Source organism: Rhododendron vialii, chromosome 4a (genome assembly GCF_030253575.1).
Source record: "Rhododendron vialii isolate Sample 1 chromosome 4a, ASM3025357v1".
Taxonomy (NCBI): Eukaryota; Viridiplantae; Streptophyta; class Magnoliopsida; order Ericales; family Ericaceae; genus Rhododendron; species Rhododendron vialii.
The window spans coordinates 5,337,076-5,359,248 of NC_080560.1; the positions used below are offsets into that span (position 1 = coordinate 5,337,076).

Below are 22,173 nucleotides of genomic sequence, written 5' to 3' on the forward strand. Positions count from 1 at the left end.
ATTTATTTCATAAACAAACATAAGCTTCAATTATTTTGAAAATTCACTTTAGCTTTCGAAGAGGCCAGTACTCACCTCGTTTGACTCATGATTTATAAAAAGATTAAATTACCCAAGATCGAATTACTTAAAGCTTATTCAAAATAAACGATTCTAAATTTTATAGATAGGGAACTTAACGAGTTTTAGAAATTAGTTAAAATACTACTAAAACTCGTTAAGTTTCCTCTAGTTTTGAGTTAAAGCGAGCTAAACCTTATAATTCAAACAAAAAATTGGAATCAACCGGATCTAAAAAAATTACTGTAATGGTTCATATTTATAATACTTGATGAGAAGATCACTCATGCCCAAAATAAGTTTCGATCGAAGCTCGTTTGCTACATGAACAATTGTGTTATTGATGGATCAAGTGTGTGGTCAGAGTTTCAAACCAAATTTGCTACCCATTTTTTTCTTGCAAAAACGCTAGCAAAAGATATCCCCTCCAAATGCCTTTTGGCGTGGCGATCTTCTCAACAAAATGAACCATTTTGGTCATTGTTTAGGTCCACAAAAGCTAAAGAGTTGAGAAGCATACTGAACCAAATGAACCCTCGCATGATTCCTTACGTGACGCAAAATGGAAGAACAGTTTCTTTTGAAAGTTTTGCGTTTTTAACGTCTGTGCAAAAATAAAATTCACTGGACATTCGTATTCGTTGGAATGAGTCATATTGTGACAAAAGAAATAGAATCGGCTATTTCTCTCCAAACAAATATAATTCAACCAAGTATTTGTCAATTTATGATATTCTATTCTATTTTATTTAATTTAATTTTTGCATACAATTGTTAAACACGTTGAGGTTAACGCGATGAATGATTCGTATGATGAAATAAATTTAGACCGCGAAGAGTCTCATTTTGCTCACATAGGAATTATACAACCGGACGGTTCACGGGATACTCAAAAAAACACCTAAAAAAATACCCCAAATTTCAATCTCATAGTTCTCGATCAAATTTTTATGATCCGAACCGTTCAATGTGTGCAAAATGTGATCTTAAGGGTGCCCGCAAGAAATCAGCAAAAAAAAAGACCGAAAAATGCTTGATTTGAGCAGTTTTTATTTGAACCGTTAAATAAAAAACTATTCGGATCAAGCATTTTCCGGTCACTTTTGTTTGCTGATTTATAACAGGTACCCTTAAAATCACGTTCTGATCACATTGAGCGGCTCAAATCATCAAAATTTGATAAAAAAACTATGAGGTATTTTTTTAGGTGTTTCCGGAACCGTCCCGATCATACAATGGATCATCACGATCTTTGTCTCGAGAATACTAGACTGGATCCACTCAGTGCAAGAAACAGAGTATGAGAGAGAGAGAGGGAGAGGGAGAGGGAGAGGGAGAGAGAGAGAGGGAGACATGCGAGTAATGTGGCAGACGGTGTCATTGCAAGTACAGCTGACCGAATCCTCATAAACATATAGGTTGGGGTTATCGGTGGAAAAATTACAGGGATCAGCACCCACACTGAAATCCCAATCAGTCTTCCCCAATATCTCCCCAATTTCCTGCAATGCTTCCACTGTAAAAATAAATAAATAAAATTGTGTTGAAAAAAACCCACAATTATTGTCTGTTGATAATTTCCAGAACCAATTTACAAACAAAATAGCACCACACTATATATCGGACATATAAACAGCCATTATTTTCCTATCTTATTCATTTTCGCTGAATGGGTTTTTTTTTTCCCAAGAAAAATGATCTAATTTCCAGAAAATTATGAAAAAATTATAAGTTTCAAGAATCATCAACCAAACAAGTTTCCAAAAAAAATTGGGTAAATAAATCTGGAAAACAGAGTATAACAAAACAACGGAAAACTTTTCTTCTTTTGTTTAAATTAAAGAAAAGATAATTTCTCGACGAAATCTAGTTTCTTCTTCTTTGCTAAAATTATCTAAAAGTTACTGTTTGAAACTTGTAAAAGCCACACCAAAGAAAAGAAAGAAGAAAGAAATGGAATCTAAAACAAAGGAAAAGAAAAGGGATATGGAAAACAATCAAGAAAAAGAAAGCTTAAATTTTTAATCTCTCTCATGAATAAATAAATAAATAAAATTAAGTATGTTTGAATACCTTCATCACGGGGAACACGAGTGGCTGCAGAGGCAAAAGTTGTGAAGAAAATGAATAATATTCCAATAGCTAATGGAGCAAAATTTCGTGGGAATATCCTCATGTTGTTCTGTTCTGTTCGGTGAGGAATGAGAGGTTTAGCTAGGATTACACAGCGATTATATTTATATATATACTAGGGTTTGCCCGTGCCTGAAGGCAAGGCGCAACGCGTTTTGAACGCAACTAAAATTAATTACGAAACTATTAATCACCCCGCCTAAGAAGCTGATTTATACACTTTCTCATAATTAGTGCATTTCTTTGATATGTTTAGTTTTCTCTCATATCAGAAAAACGTGTAAAACTTAAAAAGAATGTAAAATGAAGGGTGGAGATTTATGTAGATGGAATAAAGCTAGACCGTTGAATTTATGTAGAACATAAAATTTGAAAATTGAGCTCTCTTATTATATAGATACTCCGGTATATATTGGGAAAAAAGACTACTCCAATATTGGATCCTGTATACCTGACCCTACGGATGGAAGACGAAGACCTTGAGCTGGACTGACTGAGGGAGACTTTGAAAATGTCCAACATTTATAATTCCTGAGGGATTTTTCAGTGCCGACCGGTATATTCCACGTGGTATCTCTGCTCAGTGTATCTCAGCCATTCAATACACTTTTAGATGGTTCGGATGCGCGAGCGAGTACCACGTGGTACCCGTTTAACATTGAATTTTTTTTCATAATTCCTCATACCACCTAACAAGAGTCAAGAGAGAGAGAGATTTCAAGGAAAATTAATCGGGACTTCTAGAGCGCACCAAATTTTTTATTTTTTATTTTGTCGATTTACAGAAGAGATCATGTTACATCAGTTATATGAAGTACAAAGTACAAATTTAGGGACACTACAGCAATGGAAAATGACTGGTCGGTCCTATTTTTTGTGAGGGGTTCTATGCGGACCCTTTTTTGTAGGGTCTATCCCCTCCCAGCCTTTTTTTTAAAGATGCATTTACAATTCTGCCCATTTTTGCAAAAAAAAAAAAAATTTATTTTGTCCTTTTTTAGAATTCTTGAAAGTGTGAATTCTTGGATGTGTTGCAGAATTCACATTTTTTTTACAAAATTCACATCCCTTTACAGAATTTCCACCTAAATAAAGAATTTTCATCTTATAAAAAATTCAATTCACCTCAAACGAAGAATTCACAACTCGGTCGGAAAAGGAGGCTGCGCTGAATTATCTAGCGCTCTTGTTTTCCAAAGTATGTAGGACGCCGAGGCTCCTGTATTTGACTAATACAGTAACTACTCGGCTGAATTATTGGACGCATTTATTTCTCGAAGTAAAGTACGGACGACCTGTCACATTGCATGGCTGAAAATAGATTGGTGGAAAAAGATCATTCAAGGGTTCAGAGACTTCAGACCTACACGCAAGTCTCCTGTGCATAATGCATTGTACCTTTTTTTTATTTTTAAAATCATTGTAATTGCAATTGGAGTAGCAATCAAATTATATAAAGTGCTAGCGAATGAAATCCAATCAAAATTGGAGTACTGGAATCGAATTTGTTTTACTCCAAAAATATCGTTTTCCGTAGGGCAGTCAATTGGTAATAATTTTTCTAGTAGTAATACATAACTATTTTTTCTATTAAAAAATAAGAATATCAAATGTGTTTCTAAATATTGACCCCTACTCCCAGAGATTTTTGGTTCCGCTCTTTGCTTACTCGTGCTCTCATTAAGAACAATATATCCTCTCCTCATGGGTTTGATTGATCGGTGTTCCTTCCTCAAAATACAACAACCTTCAAGTTTACATTCGTACGGCGAAACAAAAACTTACAAACCTATGGTTATCCGACACTCCAAAATCACTTGTAAACATATACGATGGAAGCAAGAGGTTTAAATTGATGGTATTCTCAGTGGTTTTTCTAGAACAAGTAAAGAACTAAACAATAATAAAAAGAGTTTTTTTTTTTGCTTTTATCCCCTAAATTATTCATATTTTTCTACTTTGTTCCTAAACTACCAATTTGTAGAATGACAAATTTACCCCTTTCATTTGGGTTGTAATCCCACGTGATAGGCACGCGAAAGATTTTACATCCAAAATGTTAACTGCCGTTATCAATTGGACAACATAAGAAGCAATTGGAAACTTGAGGGGATATATTTGTCAAATTGGTAGTTTAGGGATGAAGTTGATGAAACGTGGATAGTTTAGGGGATAAAAGTAAAAAAAAAAAAATTAGGAGACACTAGCTTTGTCTGTTTCATTGGAAGTGGGTAAGCTTTTCAATGGATGTGCCTGCTCGGCACATCCGAGCTGTCCAATGCACTTTAGGACGGCTCGAATTTGGAGAGAGAAAGTGGTGGCATGAGAGGAGAGAGAGGGTTTCAAACTGGGCCGTCCAAAAGTGCATTGGAAGGTCCGGATATATATGCCGAGCAAGCACCATGTGTGATATATATACCCACCTGGCACCAAAAAATTTCTCGTAGGTGGGTTTGGAATGAAAAGTTAAGTAACTTATCGTTTTGTCTTAATTTGAATTTTTAGTTTTTGTACTTATTTTTGTCTTTTTAAAAAACTTATGAGTTTCGATCAAAATTTTACTTTCCGATTACTTTCGCCGAAATGAATTAATATGTCACAAAAATTTGACGCAAAACTAATAAATGCAAAAAAAAATTGAATGAAAACAAAAAAATAAGTTACTGTTGTATCCCCACGCTAATGATACCATGTACTGAAATTTCAAGGCATATAAATGTTTTTATTTTTTATTTTTTATAATGATACCATGTACTAAACATAGCTCCTAAGAAAACATAAACAATCAAAAAGCAAAAAAAATAATTCCCAAAACTTTACCTCAACGATGTATCAAAATTTAAACGGTACTCTTGTAGAGCACAAATTAAGTCATCAACGATCTGAGTCTACACTAAATTTACTTCTTGTGTTCCACTAACTCAAAATAAATATTTATTTGGAAATAAGTATTTATTTTTTGAATTAAATGTGATGTATTGTGAGTGGAGTAGAAATTCATGCGACTTTATTGTGGTCCTAGAGAGAGAACTGAAATGTGGTTCCGAATTAGAAAGAAACAAATGTTAGTGTAAAAGTATGGTTGCTAGTTTTCCGTTATTTTTACAATAATTAATGTTTCCAATGATAACTAATTTACGAGGGGCCCGGACATGGTAAATATTGTATGTAAAATGAAAATTACTGTACTTAGAAATTATAGACCAAATTGGGAGTGGCTAAGGCCCTTCAATAGACAAGCCGTAAATTCCTGTATGAACCTCACTAACTACAACTAAAAATATTGATCGAGAAAAGTTATCAAACCTTAGTTCCAACACAAGTTACCAACGACTCCTGCAGTACACTACTACTTCAAAATACCCCATTACTCACTAAATCCTTATTATTGAGTCCACGATTTTTCTATAAAGACATTTCAATAGCCTATAAATAATAGTATAAGCTCATCATTTTTCGTGAGAAATAAGTTGGAAAAGGATCTGATTCCAAGTATCAGGAACTCCTGCAACACACCAATGGGTGCAGTCAAGTCCTCTTCCGCCACTGTTTCCGTAAATAGAAGGATGCCCATCTTTCCTTAGTTGGGATAGGGAGGTTATGTCGAGCAGAGTGACAGGCTTCTTGATCTTGCTCAAGGCCCTTCTCACCACGGCAACGGCCGGCGGTAAGGCTCCCGGATACTTTGAGCCCGATAACGGCGTCGTTTGCCCCTGGCATTTGTTCGCTCTGCGTTCGTTCCACTCCGAGCCTCTGGTTAAAGCGCAGGCAACATTATTAATGACAAATCAATAATGGTTATGGTTAATTAGAAGTAACTACTCCATCCGTCCTACAATTTTTGGTTTTTTTTTTTTTAAATGTTACTTTTAGAGAAAAATAAATTCATCTTTTAATTAGGACAAAGAATTTGAGAAATTACGGACAAAAGTACTTTATTTTTTAGTCGGAAAATAGCAAAAGTTTTCAAAAAGGACAAAGTTAGAGAAGATAGGGTTGTTCCTCTAGAAAAAATTATAGATACGTGAAGAAATTTTTTTTTTTTTTTGGAGGCAAAAATCTATCAATCTCTGAAATTGTTACAAAGATTAAAAAACAAGGAATTGAAAGCATCATATCCCGAAACTAAGTAAGAACAATCCTGTGTCAAAAAATCCAAGATTGGAAGAAGCCAACTAAGATAACACCCATGGAATATGATGCCGTTCAAGTAATGCATGCATGCATGGGTTCCAAGATACTATGATTTTTGCACTCCCTTTTTATCCACATGAAATTATCAAACAATCCTTATTCACTCACTTTTCACATATTAAGGGCATTTTTGTCATTTCATATGAACAAAGCCAAGAAAAAGAGTGCAAACAGATAAAAGGGGAGGGCAAAAATCATTTTTCCTTTTTGACATACAAAAATACAGGACCACTAATTAGTACTCCAATCGTTCCAATTTAATTGTCTTTTTTAGAGTCCATGTCACTTTCAATTAATTATATCTTGTATAATAAAACTAATTGAGATTTATTAATCAAGATCCATATTAGATATAAAATTCATTACCGATTTAAAGATATAACTAATTTGAGATCTATCAATCAAGATCCATATTGGATATAAAATTCATTACTGATTTAAAGATATAACTAATTTTTTATCCGGTTGAAATAGAACTATGAACAATTAAATTAGAACGGACGGAGTAAAAGTTGGCCACCACCCATTAATTAGAGAGATTACCGGTAATGATTAGGAGAAATCCCTTGAAAGAAAACCCTAGTTTTGGATGGATCAATGTTGGATCAATGTTGTACCCAGCGCCTTCTCGAACGCAGCCGTCCGATCCATGTCCTTCACTACCTGATCTCCTGCTTGTATATAATCCCATCTGCAAATTCAAAATTACTACTTAATTAAGATAACAACTTTTTAATTAATCAGTGTAATAGTAGTAATTTTTAAGGAGCAAATTAAAGGGTCGAGAGAAGTTTTGACTAACGGTTGGTGGGCTCCTCTGTAACCCCACCAGTGCCACGTGTTGAAGATCAGCATGTCCATCCCTCTCCAATTCCTGCCATCCTCAATGGAGTCAAGCTTCAAGATTCGACCCTTGCTTTCTTTTATAATGTCCACCAAGAATACATTGCGATCAAGCATCACTTTAACTCCATATCCCTGCACCATCACCAAATGATTTGATTATTTTTTGATTTAGTTATGTTGTGTTGTGTGCTGGGTCTTTTTGTTTTAAGAAGAATGAGCGGTTTGGATTATCGTTGCGGGATCCTGGATGGGTCCCACAAAAAGTATTTGCATTATGCTTAATTCAACTGTGCAGATAGCACAATTCCAATAAGAATTCCAAAAATTTCATCCCTATTGTCACTTCCATCCGGGTCGTCCAATTTTGGCAATGGATAGCTCAGATTTCATCTCGACAATAAACGGAGGGACGAGTGAGAAGTGAGAACTGTTCAATCGAGATGAAATCTGAACCGTCCATTACCGAAATGAACGATTCAGCAGGGAACAACACATAGGGTCCCCGAGTTCCTCCAATTCGCTCGTGGTAATGCATTTTCATTGAATTGATTTTAAAAGCAGCAATCAAACCCAAGCATGCGCCTACGATGTTAAGTAGTGATTATTCGGTGCTCGAAGAGCACTGCCATGTAATCACGTAGTGTTTCGGGGATATTTATCACCACACATTTAAGTGGATTTCATGCATTTAGTCCTAAGCTCCACATGAATGCGTGGTGATAAAAACCATTGACGCACTACGTGGCGGTACTCCAAGACAGCGAGTTATAATTTCCGGGATGTCAAAGAGAGTTTGAAGTGTTACTCGACCATACCTTGATTGTGAATGTGGAGATCATACCAGATCTCTTTAGAGTGTATTTTAAATCAGGCCTTGCATTGTAGAGCAAGCATGTCAAGGACTGCCATTGGTCTCGAACCAAGGAATCCCCTACAAACATGATTTTCTTCCCTTTGAATTTCTTCAAGAACCCAACTCCATCAAATCTACAATATCCAAATTATTTCACCCCATAATCTATCACAAATGCACAAATCAAGTATAAAGTCATAAAAAACCCCTCGCGCGCACACACATATCCATATATATACTGTATATAGAAATTTTCAAGTCAGAGATCCATAATTTTGTTACGGTCAGCACCTCATTAATCCCAATCAAATTTTGATGATTCGAACCGTTCAATGTGTTTAACATATGTTTTTAAGAGTACTAGCGAGAAATCGGCAAAAAATATGACCGGGAAGGGGTTGATCTAAGCAATTTTTTAATAAAATGCTTTTTATAAAAAAATTGCTTAGATCAAGTCCTTTCTGGTCATATTTTTTTTCCGATTTCTCGTGGGTATCATTAAAAACACGTTTTAAACACATTGAACGGTTCAGATCATCAAAATTTGATCGGAAAAGTGGACTTTCGCACGAGATCCGGACCGTAAGAAAAATCAGGGATCCCTGACCTAAAGAAGACTGAAATATATATACATATTTACATATGTAATTAAGTGGTTAAAATAAGGAGGAAGACGTAATTTTAAGATGTGGATTCTAAACTTACATGCACTCTATAAAAAATGGGCAAACCCAATGCCCGGGGCTACAATCTTAATCCTACAAGTAGAGACGGTGTTTTCACGACTCAAACTTGTGACTTCTAAGTCATAATCGATCAATTTTATCGTTGCGCCAAGCCCGCCCTTCATGCACTCTATTTAACATGTGAAATAAAAGTTGTAGGTTCACATTTAATACTACTTTGACTGCAAAGTGTTTCGACGATTCATTAATTTTAACTAAAAATAAAAAGCTTGGGGTATCGGTCCTTTTTTTTCTTTTTCTTTTTATAATTGGGTGTATTAAGCTTAATCTCACCTCTATTGGCTCCCTTGGTCCTATTTCATCGTTAATACGATTATTAGGCCTAATTATGTAAATAGTTCCCTTGTATCTATCGCTCCGTTGATATGACATTTAGACTTGATCACACACGTACGATATTTAGGCTACGGTGTGTGTGATGATTACTTCCAAGGAAAAAAGTGGATCTGATTACCTGGATCACATTATTCATCGTACTTGTTTTAAAACAAGGGATGATGCTTACTCAAAAAATGCATCATCTAGATTAAGACCACTCTTAGCTAAAAAAAAAAATCTAAACATAAGAACATAAGTAAATACTAAGTACTAAATAACTTTTAATGTCACGATGAATAAATAATAATATGGTATGACGAAATGAATACCTTTCTAAATTGCATCCAGTGGGTTGCCAACTGTATTGGAGATAGTCACGATCGGGCCGTCCATTTTTTTGGCAATCGAATTCTTTCTCGATGAAGGGACACGTGGTGGAATTGTAGAGAGGATACGATGGGTCCCTCGCCCAACTCCCCTGGAACAAGTCACATTCCCCTGAACACCTGTGCACTTTTGCTAGCTCAATAGCAATAATATTGAGCAGCAGCACAGCCGAATTGCAACGAACCCACAAACCCATTTAGAGAGAGAAAGAAGGTTCTTCAAATAAAATTCCTCTCCTTACATATATTAGAGAGAGAGAGAGAGAGAGAGAGAGAGAGAGAGAGAGAGAGAGATGGGTAAGAGATTAATTGGCCGTGTGAACTGTTACGTTTGTAGTAACAAAAAGGAATAAAACTGTTGGGTTGTGAAATCTTGTAGCAGGGTTTATATTGTACTACTTCTTCTGAGTTCTGATATTGGAGAGATTATGGAGTTTGCAAATTGGATGGGCATGTGCAATAGGAGACACTGGGACAATACAAGTATGTAGTGTGTAATTTGAACCGTCCATCTCTAGCAAATTGTGCACCACAAGGTCCCCCGGCCCCAGTTTCCATACAGTAGAGTCCCCCGGCTCCGGTTCCATGCAGTAGGTGGGACCGATCCCGGTAAAAAGTCTGTTGGATACATGGAATACATTATAGTAGGTGTTTTCGGAACATTTAAGGGGAAAATAAATAAAAAATTAAATGGAGTAACACTTACGACAGAAAATTAAGTTCAAGGTGCATTCATGAGCATGTATGTAGCCTTATTTTTATTGCTACATCAAACAGTTTTACCTCCTACTATCATAAATGACGAATGTACATCGCGAAAGATTATGAAAATAAAGTGTCCCCATCAAGAGTGCCAACATGATGGTCGAAATTGTTCATTAGCTTCGTAGAAAAGAATATCCGAGCAAAAAATCAAAATTTTCATCCCTTTTTGAAATTCTTTCTATGAGGGCCAACGAAATGAAAAACTCTAACCACAAAGGCTCAGGATGAGCATACAATGGCCAAGTCTATCGAAAGATGCTACGGTATCCCCCTCTTGTCTGGGGGATACCCGACAAAAATGGCATAACCCAAACACAAATGGCATAACAACTCACACAAATGGGTATAACACTACAGTGTCCCCAGATAAGGTTACTATTCATTTGTTACGGTGTCCCCCCAAATGGCATAACAACTCAAACAAATGAGCATAACCGTTCTTACACAGAGGCATAACGGGGGGACACAGTAAGAGGAGACAAAGGGGGATACCCAAGTCATTGCCAAGTCTAGAAATCTGCAACTTGAAAGTTGTACCTGTCAATATAAGTCTATAATAATAGTTATGATCTCTGTCATATCCATGATGTAAATATAGTACATATTATTACAGACTCAACTCTAAAACGACCAAGAAAGTGTAAACCAAGAATTTGCAATTTCGGTTCATTTAAGCTCAATCAGTACTAATGCAAGAGAAAAAACTTGTGCAATTTTGCGGAAGCATTGTGCATTCATGTTTTTCGCTTTGCATTTACAATTTGATCGCGCGGTTTTTGGCTTTTTGGGAGATATCATTAAAGCATTAAGCACGTTGCTACACAAGTATTTGTGCAATTTTGCAAAAGCATTGTGCACTCAGAAGCTGTAATGATATCCCCTAAAAAAGCTTAAAACCGATCGATCAAATTGTAAAAGGAAAACGAAAACATGAAGACCAATAATGTCAATATTCGGCACTTATCTAATATACTGGTTTTCCATAACTTGGGAGTCCCAGTTGAGGGGGTAGAGATCACCAGCAGACGCAGAAGAAGCAGTGTAGGGGTAGAGATCACCAGCAGACGCAGAAGCAGTGTAGGGTCCGTCAGGCGGCACAATCTGAATTTGGCCTTCACTTGTATCAGTCTCGAGGCTTTTTTGAAGCTCAATCATCATTCCCTTCAGCTTCATCTGCTCATTGGAGGCATCTGGATCTGGAATTGATGACGTCTCGGGGACGGTTCTGCCTTCAAGCATGCTGACAACTGAAGACATTGCAGGCCTAACTGCTGGTGACATGTTAGTGCACATAAGAGCTACATTTATCATCACTGTGACCTCTATTTTGTTGAAGTCTGAACCCAACTTAGGATCCACCAGCTCCATCATGTTCCCTTTCTGCTTCAAGATAAGTGCCTACGGAGACACAGAGAAACACTCGTTAAGTTAGAACTCGAGTCCCTGATGTGCATGGGTTTTGATTTGAAGAAAATTCGTTTTAACAGAGAAACACTCGTTAAGTGTCTTATGACCTTATCTCTTCACTTTTTCAAATTATAATTTTTTTCTAACTCAGATGCTGTTGATTATATATTTGTATACTCGTTACTGAGTTCTGAATATTTGTGGTTAATTGATGAGGTTAGCAAGTTAGTCTTCTTTACTGCATTGTGATGTTAATGAGTTTCTCAAGTGTCTTGAATATGTAGCATAACATTTCTTTTTATGGTCAATGAGTATGAGTTTTACTACTTTTGGTGGTTTATGCATGTTCGATTTTTTATATACCAAATACAAGTACAGAAACAAATGTGTAATGTGTTGCAATATTCCCATTCGTGTTCGAATCTCTTCCTTTATCCTTTTTTTTTTGTTGAGAAATACCCTTGGCTTCTGCCCATATTGGCGTCATGTCAACGTGCTCCCTACCTGCATCACTATAATTTTCTCGGTTAAGAAGGTTTCAAGTTATGTGATTTGATAAGAGGTATATAGCCTTTCTCTCAAAGCTGAGCAGCAAAATTTGTAAAGTACATCATGTTCCACCCATTTTGATATTTGTATCAATCTGATGATAGAATCCAAATCTGTATCATCATGGTTGATATATCGACAGAAGATGTTATAATGAAAAATGCAAGATTAGAAAGAGAGTATTCAACATACCCAATCAAGAAGATATAAACAGTACTCCTTTGTCCTGTAACTAGTGTTGCTTCTCCCACTGACAATCTCCAATGCGACTATTTCGAAGCTATAAACGTCTGCTTTGTCAGTCAAGTAACCACGCATTGCATACTCAGGTGCCATATATCCGCTGCATGTACACAATTGTCACATACAAGTGTCCTATTATTGAATTGATTGGTATATATTGTTGCGCGTATTTCCTAACAACTTAAGTGGTAACTTAAGATAGTATCACAGCTCCAGTACGGATGTTTTGCATCTCCACATGCAAGACAGGGTTGCACGTGAGGGAGGGTATGAGAATAGCTTGATATACATTGTTGATCCCATTTCCTAATAGCTTAGTCTTGCAGGAGAATTGCTAACTTAACAACTATATGCATGATATATGGTCCAGTAATGCTACTTACAGGGAACAACATCATAAAACCACAGCTTTATCTCATCATAGGAGGTTAACCGTGTTTATGGTCAATGCACCTACGAACTATATATTATAACTAAAAAGGGCTACCCAGTGCACGAGGCTCCTACTACTGCATAGTTTAGGGAAGGGTTGGATGTACGGAACCTTTCTAGCAAGCAGAGAGGCTGTTTTCGGGACTCGGATATGAACTATTATAATTGAAAAAAGAGAGAGAGAAAAAAATATCCATCGGCAAGAAAAACTAAAAAGTATGAAAACAAGGGAGAAAACATGATAACAACAGTATAGCATGGACTGAATGAAGCATGGGGACTCACTAGGTTCCAGCAATTCTGGTGCTGATGTGGGTATCATCCTCTTCATCAAGTTTGGCCAGACCAAAATCAGAAATCTTTGGGTTAAGATTTTTATCAAGTAGCACATTAGTGGCCTTGATATCTCTGTGGACAATCTTAAGTCTTGATTCTTCATGGAGATAAGCCAAACCTCTAGCTATGCCAATGCAGATCTTGTACCTTGTCGGCCAATCCAATTGCAACTGGCATTCTTCTGGGCCTTTAAATCACCCAATGAACAAGCATATAGACATATGAGTCAGCTAAAAGCAAAAAATTTAGGGGGAATTTCCATTCCAACTTTTTAAGGGGACTTAAAAGTTGGATGCCTTAAAATGAACTGATGTAAAGTTATGGAACAAGTATTGCATTCTAAATATGTACATGCATGGATGCTATAATATTGAAAGCAGTTGAATAAAGATTTTGAGTTTACCAAACAAAGCACGTGCAAGACTATTGTTCTCCATGTATTCATATACCAGCAACAATTGATTTCCCTCGATACAACATCCATACAACTTTACAAGATGAGGGTGTTGCAGAGCAGAAATCATTCCTATTTCATTCACAAACTCTCGATTTCCTTGCTTTGATTTGGAAGAAAGTTGCTTTACAGCAATTACAGTGCCATCTGATAGAAGTCCCTACAGTTCAGGGTTTTTTCACATTAGACAGGATGCATTACCATACTTAGATGTGACGATGAAGCATGGTGGAGTAATCTGTGAGTACGTCCTGTAGGATACCTTGTATACTGAACCAAAACCGCCTTCCCCGATCTTATTAGCTTCATCAAAATTATCTGTGGCAGCTTTGATTTGCCTCAAGGTAAATGAACCAGTCTGTAGGTCTAGACCCTTCAGATCTATTAAAGAAGCCAAGTAAGTTAAGTGAATTCATAGGAAAAAATCATAAGCCATAATCCTAATATTTGAGTGCTAATGAAGTGCTGAATGTTTTGATATCTGAACGATGCTTTGAAGAATAATCATCTTTAAACAAGTTGAGATGCGTGACGACAAAAGATTTGAATAAAAATCGAGAAGTATCAGATAAGTCAAAAAGATGAAAAATGGACATGGTAAGAAAATATCTATATAGTACAATTTTACTGTATCAAATACCTTGATCCATTGTGTCTTTGCGGATTAGAAATCCTCTCCACCAAAGAATACCAAGAAGCAGGATGATAACAAAGGCTGCTGCAGCCACGATACCAACCACAGCGCCTGCAGATATTCCTTTTGGTGGTGGTTTGTAATCTGCATGGAGGAGGGAAAAAAAAATGAAGACAAAGGAGGTAATGTAAGAGGTTTTGACTTTGCACAATGGCCATCGCTAGTTGCCGCAAAAAAAAAAAAGTGAGGTAGTAAGGCTTTCAGATTTCTCCCTACAATCTCTCCCAGACCCTATAGGTGCAGGAGCGTCGTGCATTGGGATGATCGATAATATGATATTGTTAAGGTGATAAACAGTTTAATGAGCGCAAATTTACTCCTACTGATAGTAAATTTAATTCCAGGAGAAATGAGTTACTTCACAAATGCACCCTTAACATGTTCCTACGCATTTCGAAAGATGTATGAAACCTTTTAGCCAGCAATCTATTAACACTAAGTTGCGTTTATTCTGTCGAAATATATACATCAATAGCAGGAATGTCTCATCAATGTAATATATCATGTGTCTGCTAATGAGATGTCTTGAAAGTTGAAACTAAGGTACCCAAATTAACACCTAATTTTGAGTTGTTTGGTTAAACATTACAATGAAACAGTGTCAGCCAAAGGATAAAAGCATATCCATTTGTCAAACGAATGTGAAAAGATATCTGTTTGTCTCATGGTTAGTTATCTACTTCTACAGCATAGCTATGAAAATGAGATCAACAAAAATGTGTTCCATTATGTTCATGGAAATTCATAGTGAAACATGAGTAATCACCAACAGCTGACAATTTTACCCGTGACTAGAGTTCATCTCTTAACATCCCAAAGTTTTGGAAAGAAGAGAGCAAAAAGGTCATGGGAACATTTCATACGATATTATGAATAATTCCACATGGTTCCCCATAAGTCCGCCATGAAAAAAGACTTACTTTCCTTAATTCATCTCCTTAATGTCAACAACCTAGTAACACATCTAAAAATTGTGAATACATTTTCTGTCCCAAACATTATCCCAAGAAATCACAAAGAAACTTGAAGTCCAAAGGAGTTCTATTCAACTTACCAGGGTTGTCCACAGAAATAGCTGAAATGAGAGGACCATAAACTCCTCTAAAGGGGAGACCAGTTGTCCCTTTTCCGGCCCAATACAAGCGGATCTCCAGTGTACCATCAGTCACAACTTCAGTATAATTTTTTTTAATTTCCTTACCAATGCCTCCTGCTTCATCCACAATGTTAAAATCCTTCTGCACCAGCTTTTCCTACAACAATTTTCTAAAGAGGTCATATGTTGTTTTGTTAAGCTTTCTTGATTTTTAAAAACTATTGAATTCGCATCCATGAGAGCTGAGAGGTGAAACACTTCCTCTGTCCCTCATATTTAGTTCTCTATTACATTTTGGAAGGAAAATGCTAGGGACAAAGAAAACTTACCCCGAAAAGAGCAACTAGCGGTTGAATATGTTTTGGGACAAAACTAACTTGCATAAGTGATTATAAAAGTATTAACAAATGAGAGTAAAAGGGATTTGCCGGAATCAATGCTACGAAATTTGAACTCAATTACACTAATCGCATGCTCCCTCAAAAAGGTGAATCTCACAAAAGGGACTAGCAGAACGGGATAGAGGGAGTACTAAATTGCATGAAAATTTAATCTTCTCCTAAAAATTCACATAATTAGAATGAACCTTTTGGGTTCTAGAAGCATGATTCGGCTTTGATTTGCTGCTTCGATAACTCAGTCGACAGAGTCATTACGGTAATTGGTGATATAAAATCCTAGGATATATTATGTACTATACCCAACCAATGTAACTAGTACATTCATTCATTCGACAAATAGTGAAAACTGGTGAGCTGAGAATGTACCCGATTTCTGCATGGGAGAACCATGTGAAATTTCTACATTGCAATTTTCTGTTTATGTTCTTTGCTTGATTAATTCTTAATACGATGTTGTGTGCATGTGTGTGCACGTCTGTTAGGTTGATTCCACAACAGAACCCACTCACTTAAAGGTACCTATTCTGCAACAATGAACCAAGAAAAGGGGGGGGGGGGGGGGGGGGGGGGGGGGAACAGAAAATGAAACTTACCTGAATGTAAATGTCAAATATACGTCTTCCAAGGTTGCCATAGCTTTTGCTATCATTGAACATAATTTCTGCAAAGTGAAGGGTTATCTTGTAGTTTCCCTTTACTAGGCAGGACCCATAGTATGTCAGTGATATGGGCGAAATCCGTGCATCCATATACAAGTCCGAATTATTCATATAAAGTCTTGATGAATTTGTCGAAATAAAGGCTTCTAGAGGGTGCTTCTGGTCTAAGAAGTGGCCCGTGTTACTAAACTCCCAGTTTGTTGCACTTCGGTAGAATTTTGAAGGCACACCTGGATCTTCATCATCACCTTCATATTTCTTTCCATCAAGAGATACTTCTTTACCACCACAATTTATGTGGAATGAAGACCATTCTGATAAAACATAACAAGATCATGTCTACCGTTTAATAAACAACATAGAACTTTCTAAAGAGAGGCTTTGCCCATATCAAACAACAAAGGTTCTTCTACACTCCAAGTTCTATAAATGTATTTGACATAATAGCTACAATTAATTTTTAGCGGCCATGAGTGATTCTGTGTGGTCAGGAGTAATTCTTCGCGGTCAAGATTATTTTTTCCGGCCAAGAGTAATTCTTCACGGCCATCGGTAATTTTTTGCGGATAAGAGTAATTTTTCGCTGCCAGGAGTAATTTTTCTCGGCCAAGAGTTTTTTTTTTTTTCTATCGTAGATCAGAAAATGCAGTAGTTAAGAGGGCGGATATGATAGATTTAGGTAGCAATGTTACGGGGAGGGGTAGACCTAAATTGACATTAGATGCTGTTGTGCACAAATATATGAGTATAATGTGTTTGTGTGAACAATTGGCCCTTGACAGAGCTCAATGGAGAAAACAGATTTATGTAGCCGACCACAAGTGATTGAGACGTAAGGCTCAGTTTCGTTTGATTTGGTAAGAGTATTTTTTTCAGCCAAGAGTAATTCTTCGCTGCTAGAGGTAATTCTATGCGGCCAATAGTAATTCTTCGCGGCTAAGAGTATTTTTTTCAGCCAAGAGTAACTTTTTGTGGCCAATTGTAATTCTTCGCTGACAAGAGTATTTTTTTTGGCCAATCGTAATTTTTCGTGGCCATCTCACATGAGCTGAGTCCTGGATATATGTATGATCCTACCTCATATGAGTGGGCGTTAAAAATAACTACCAAACCCCCCACTTTTTTTTTTTTTTGGATGCAACGGTTGTTTTTAACGCCATCTCAAATGAGGTAAGTCCCAGGCATCCAATTATTTTTAACGCCCACTCATATGAGGTAGGATTATACGTATATCCAGGACTCAGCTCATGTGAGATGGCGTTAAAAACAACTGTTGCATAAAAAAATACCAAAAGTGGGGGGTTTAATACTTCATTGAGACTATGTTTAGAAAGCATTGCACGATGCCTTTAGGCACGGTTTAGGCACGAGCAATTACTAGTATATTTATATACCACAGTTCAAGTAAAGGATCCTGTAATACCCCGTCCCACATCGAAAGTCTACATGGATGATCTTGGGCATATAACAAACCTTGTGGGGTACTACTAGTACCTTGTGCTTAAGCTTTTGGGCCATGTGGTGTGGCTTGTGGATCAAAATCAGGGTACTGGGCCAGTGGTCTGCTTGGGGCGTTACAGGTGGTATCAAAGCCATCCATGTACACAACCGTGTGGGCCTTTGGTGTTTAGTTGGATTTGGTTATTGGTTTGATTAGTGTCAGTGATTATAGCCCTTAACCCTCGCGAGGGCGCGAGACTATAAAGTTGGGGAGATTGTAATACCTCGTCCCATATCGAAAGTCTACATGGATGATCTTGGGCATATAACAAACCTTGTGGGCTACTACTAGTACCTTGTGCTTAAGCTTTTGGGCCATGTGGTGTGGCTTGTGGATCAAAATCAGGGTACTGGGCCAGTGGTCTGCTTGGGGCGTTGCAGATCCCGCACGATTCTTACCATGCAGACCTCCCATTTTCCTAGCGAATTTTGATAATTCGAGCCGTTCAATGTGTACAAAATGTGATTTTAAGGGTCTTCGCAAGAATCAACAAAAAAATGACCAGAAATGACTTGATTTGAGCAGTTTTTACTAAACTATTCATTGAAAATTGCTTTGATCAAATCCTTTTCGGTCATTTTTTTTGCTGACTTCATCGTGAGGACCCTTAAAAATGCTATAATAACATTTTTTTTCAATTTCTCCTAGGTACCCTTAAAATCACGTTCTGAATACATTGAACGACTTGAATCATCAAAATTTGATCGAAAAATGAGAGGTTCACATTTTAGCAATTTAAGGTCACCGTTATAGAAAGGTTTGCATCTTACAAGAATAAGATCGCCCTTATTAAAAGGGCCGTGTGTGTGTGTGTGTACACCAGCGTTTCTATAAGGGCGTTCGCACTGTGTTAAAGTGTGAATGTCCCCTTTCTTGATCAAATTTTGATGATCTGAGCCACTCAATGTGCTCAAAAGATGATTTTAAGAGTACTTGCGAGAAATAAAAAAAATGCTATTATAGCGTTTTTATACAAAACTGATCGGATCAAGCCCTTCCTGGTCATTTTTTTTTCCGATTTCTTGCAGGTACTTTTAAAATCACCTTCTAAACACATTGAACGGCTCGAATCATCGCAAATCAATCGGTAAAGGGTAGGTGCGGACGGTGCGGATGGTAAGAGGGTGTGGATGGGAATGGTACTCTAAAGGCATCCACACTCAGCACAGTGAGGATGTCCCCTTTTGTGATCGAATTTTGATGATTTGAGCCGCTCATTGTGATTAGAATGTGATTTTAAAAGTTCTTGTGAGAAATCATCAACAACGAAAAATGGGAAGGGCTTCATCCGAGCAGTTTTTATTGAATTCAATGAAAATTGCTCTGATGAAGCACTTTCTGGTCATATCTTTTGTTGATTTCTCGCAGGGATCCTTAAAATTATGTTCTGAAAATATTGAATAGTTCAGATCATCAAAATTTAATCGAAAAAGAGAGCCAGCATTTTAAGAGGTCCTCATTTTAAACTTTCTATACACACACACACACACACACACACACACACACCATGATTTCTATGAGGGATCCCGCATTTTTCTTTCGGTGTAGACCTCACTTTTTCGATCAAATTTTGATGATTCGAACCGCTTAATGTGTGTAAAACGTGATTTTAAGGGTATACGCGAGGAATCAACAAAAAAAATGACCGGAAAACTATTCAATGAAAATTGTTCCGATGAAGCCCTTCATGGTCTTTTTTTTTTTGCTGATTTCTCGCAAGGACCCTTAAAATCACGTTCTGATCACTTTGAGCGGCTCGGATCATCGAAATTCGACCGGGAAGGTGAGGTCCACACCGTAAGAAAATGCGGGATTCCTCGTAGGAACCTGACTACCGTGCGGGATCCCTCATTGGATCCCGAGTGTATAACAGTCCGGATCTCCTAAGGGATCCCGCACGGCCTTTCCGTGCAGGATTCAGTAAAAAACTGCTTGGATCAAGCCCTTCCCGATCATTTTTTTTGCTGATTTCTCGCAGGTACCTTAAATTCACGTTCTGTACACTTTGAGCGGCTCGGATCACCGCAATTCGATCGGGAAAGGGGAGTCCCGCACGGTAAGACCGTGCGGGATCCCTCATTGGATCCTGAGTGTGTGTGTCTCTCTCTCTCTCTCTCTATATATATATATATCTATATATATATATATATTTTAAGATGATACTGTATTGTCTCTCATCTTTCTCACTCACACCTAATTTCTCTCTTCCTCCCTCCCTCACGGCAGCCTCCACTCCCCCGACTCCAACTCCGGCATGCCCCATCTTCAGCGAACCCCATATTCAAATGACCTCTATCCCGCAACCGTCAAAACCCCCCATCGACGCCAGCCACATCAGGTTCCTCCTTAACCTCAACATTCAGTTTAAACCCGCCATCCAAGCACACTGTTTCAGCTCCATATTGTTCCAACCCATCAACAGATTTCTTTAACACAATCAGACAACAACAGATTCTTTAACATGGTCACATCAGATTTCTAATTTACCCTAACAACATATTTCTATCTGAGCAAAACCGGGCACATTAGATTTCTACTTTACACTTACAACAGGTTCCAAACCATCAACAGATTTTTTAACACAATCAGACAATAAGTTTTGGAATCGACGGATTCTTTAATCCACCAACAGATTCTTTAACCCATCAACAGATTTTTTGTTAAACACAATTAGATTCTTTAACATCAGGTTCCAACCCACCAAGTTTTGGAAACGGCGGCGGTGGCAGGTGAGATTTTGTTTTAGGTGGGGACGGTGTGGGGACAGTGTCGAACATACTATTTTAAGAATTTGTCTATGTCCACATATTCATGTCAAGTTGGGTGCATGTCCCCTGTCTACTCCTATGCTACTTACGTCTTTCTTTATAGTACAAATGACAGCATGAATTACCAAGAGCGATGACATCAAAATAGCATTCTACATAATGAAATTTTTTTTAACTTACTTTGATTGCAACGAAAGCCTCTCAAGCTCAAACAGGGGACATTTCCACTGAAAAAACAATATGAGATCTTGAATTATTCAGCATTAAATCTCATACTTCTAAGAGAGATGCAAACAGGAAATAAACTGTAGCGATAATACTTACCCCCATATAAAAAATTGTAGTGACAATGAAACAGATTATGCAAGCAACAGAATTACCATGATCAAGGTTTAGGAACTTACGAAAAATTACCCTTTGAAGAGCTTCCAAACAAGTTCCTGTAGTGAAATGGAGAAAGTGAAGACCTCACAGAAGATTCTTATCGCATTACAATGACTGAGTCATAAGATCTTACGTTCTCCCCTGTTGGTAATCTTGGGACGACCCCAAGTCAAAGTTGTTATATGAAAGATCACTGCATGAAGAATTCACACCGTGATTTACCCATTAGTTGAATGTCATGAAAGATAGGAATACGTTCATACATTTCAGCAGATAACATAACTGGAACAAAAGCAATAGCTTGGCCTTCTAATCAGGTAATTTTGTTCTGAGTATTTCCTTAGCAACAATATAAGCCTTCCAGGTAGAAAAATACTAAACATTAAAGTGTTGACTTCCCATTCAATTTATCTAGTGTACTAGAATTGTTTACCCAACCATGTCAATTAATCGCTTGAAATCTTAATTGCTATATGCACCACCCTGATACAATAAAGGGCCGCAGTATTGTATTTCTGTCAATGCTTCTAACATTTTGATGCCTATTTCAGCTTCTGCTATAGATAATTATGCAAATGAGAACGGCTGTCCAAAAATGCATTTAAGATATTCTCAAGAGAACTAAAGCTTAATTAATTAGAAACTAGGAATGCATCCTTTCATAGAATGACCAAGACCATAAGGTATTAATAATCTACATCTTCAGACTCTAAATGGTTTATGGATCAAAAATGCGCTTCTGAGGCAGCGTAGTCTCTTTTTACGAAACTAGTTGCAAAAAGAGATCACAAATTTGCTTATGTTAAAAATTTTCTCCTTAAAACATAAACACATATAGAGAAAAACTCTCAATTTTCATTAATTCATTAACAACCACCTCCTGCCGTAAGGCTTACAATGATACTTATAGGGCAAAGAAACCCTAGACCAACTAGGAAACTAATAGAC

General features: G+C 37.2%; 1 protein-coding gene and 2 pseudogenes across 14 annotated transcripts in view; all 3 read right to left on the reverse strand.

Moving 5' to 3' along the window:
* Positions 1–2,302, reverse strand: part of LOC131322432 (probable leucine-rich repeat receptor-like serine/threonine-protein kinase At3g14840) — a 58,980-nt pseudogene extending 56,678 nt beyond the window's left edge.
* A 3,340-nt stretch (positions 2,303–5,642) lies between these two features.
* Positions 5,643–10,992, reverse strand: LOC131323569 (protein trichome birefringence-like 41; annotated as a pseudogene).
* A 137-nt stretch (positions 10,993–11,129) lies between these two features.
* Positions 11,130–22,173, reverse strand: part of LOC131322418 (probable leucine-rich repeat receptor-like serine/threonine-protein kinase At3g14840) — a 156,536-nt gene continuing 145,492 nt past the window's right edge. For all 14 annotated transcript variants that reach the window (XM_058353740.1, XM_058353737.1, XM_058353739.1 and 11 more), the window contains 11 exons: positions 21,359–21,418; positions 21,246–21,281; positions 21,022–21,068; positions 16,507–16,886; positions 15,471–15,669; positions 14,363–14,500; positions 13,985–14,103; positions 13,672–13,882; positions 13,218–13,455; positions 12,450–12,600; positions 11,130–11,699 (listed from right to left, as the gene is read on the reverse strand). In XM_058353740.1, coding sequence (XP_058209723.1) covers positions 11,262–11,699; positions 12,450–12,600; positions 13,218–13,455; positions 13,672–13,882; positions 13,985–14,103; positions 14,363–14,500; positions 15,471–15,669; positions 16,507–16,886; positions 21,022–21,068; positions 21,246–21,281; positions 21,359–21,418 — 2,017 coding nt within the window. In that variant the 3' untranslated portion in view covers positions 11,130–11,261. The remainder of the gene's footprint in view (positions 11,700–12,449; positions 12,601–13,217; positions 13,456–13,671; positions 13,883–13,984; positions 14,104–14,362; positions 14,501–15,470; positions 15,670–16,506; positions 16,887–21,021; positions 21,069–21,245; positions 21,282–21,358; positions 21,419–22,173) is intronic.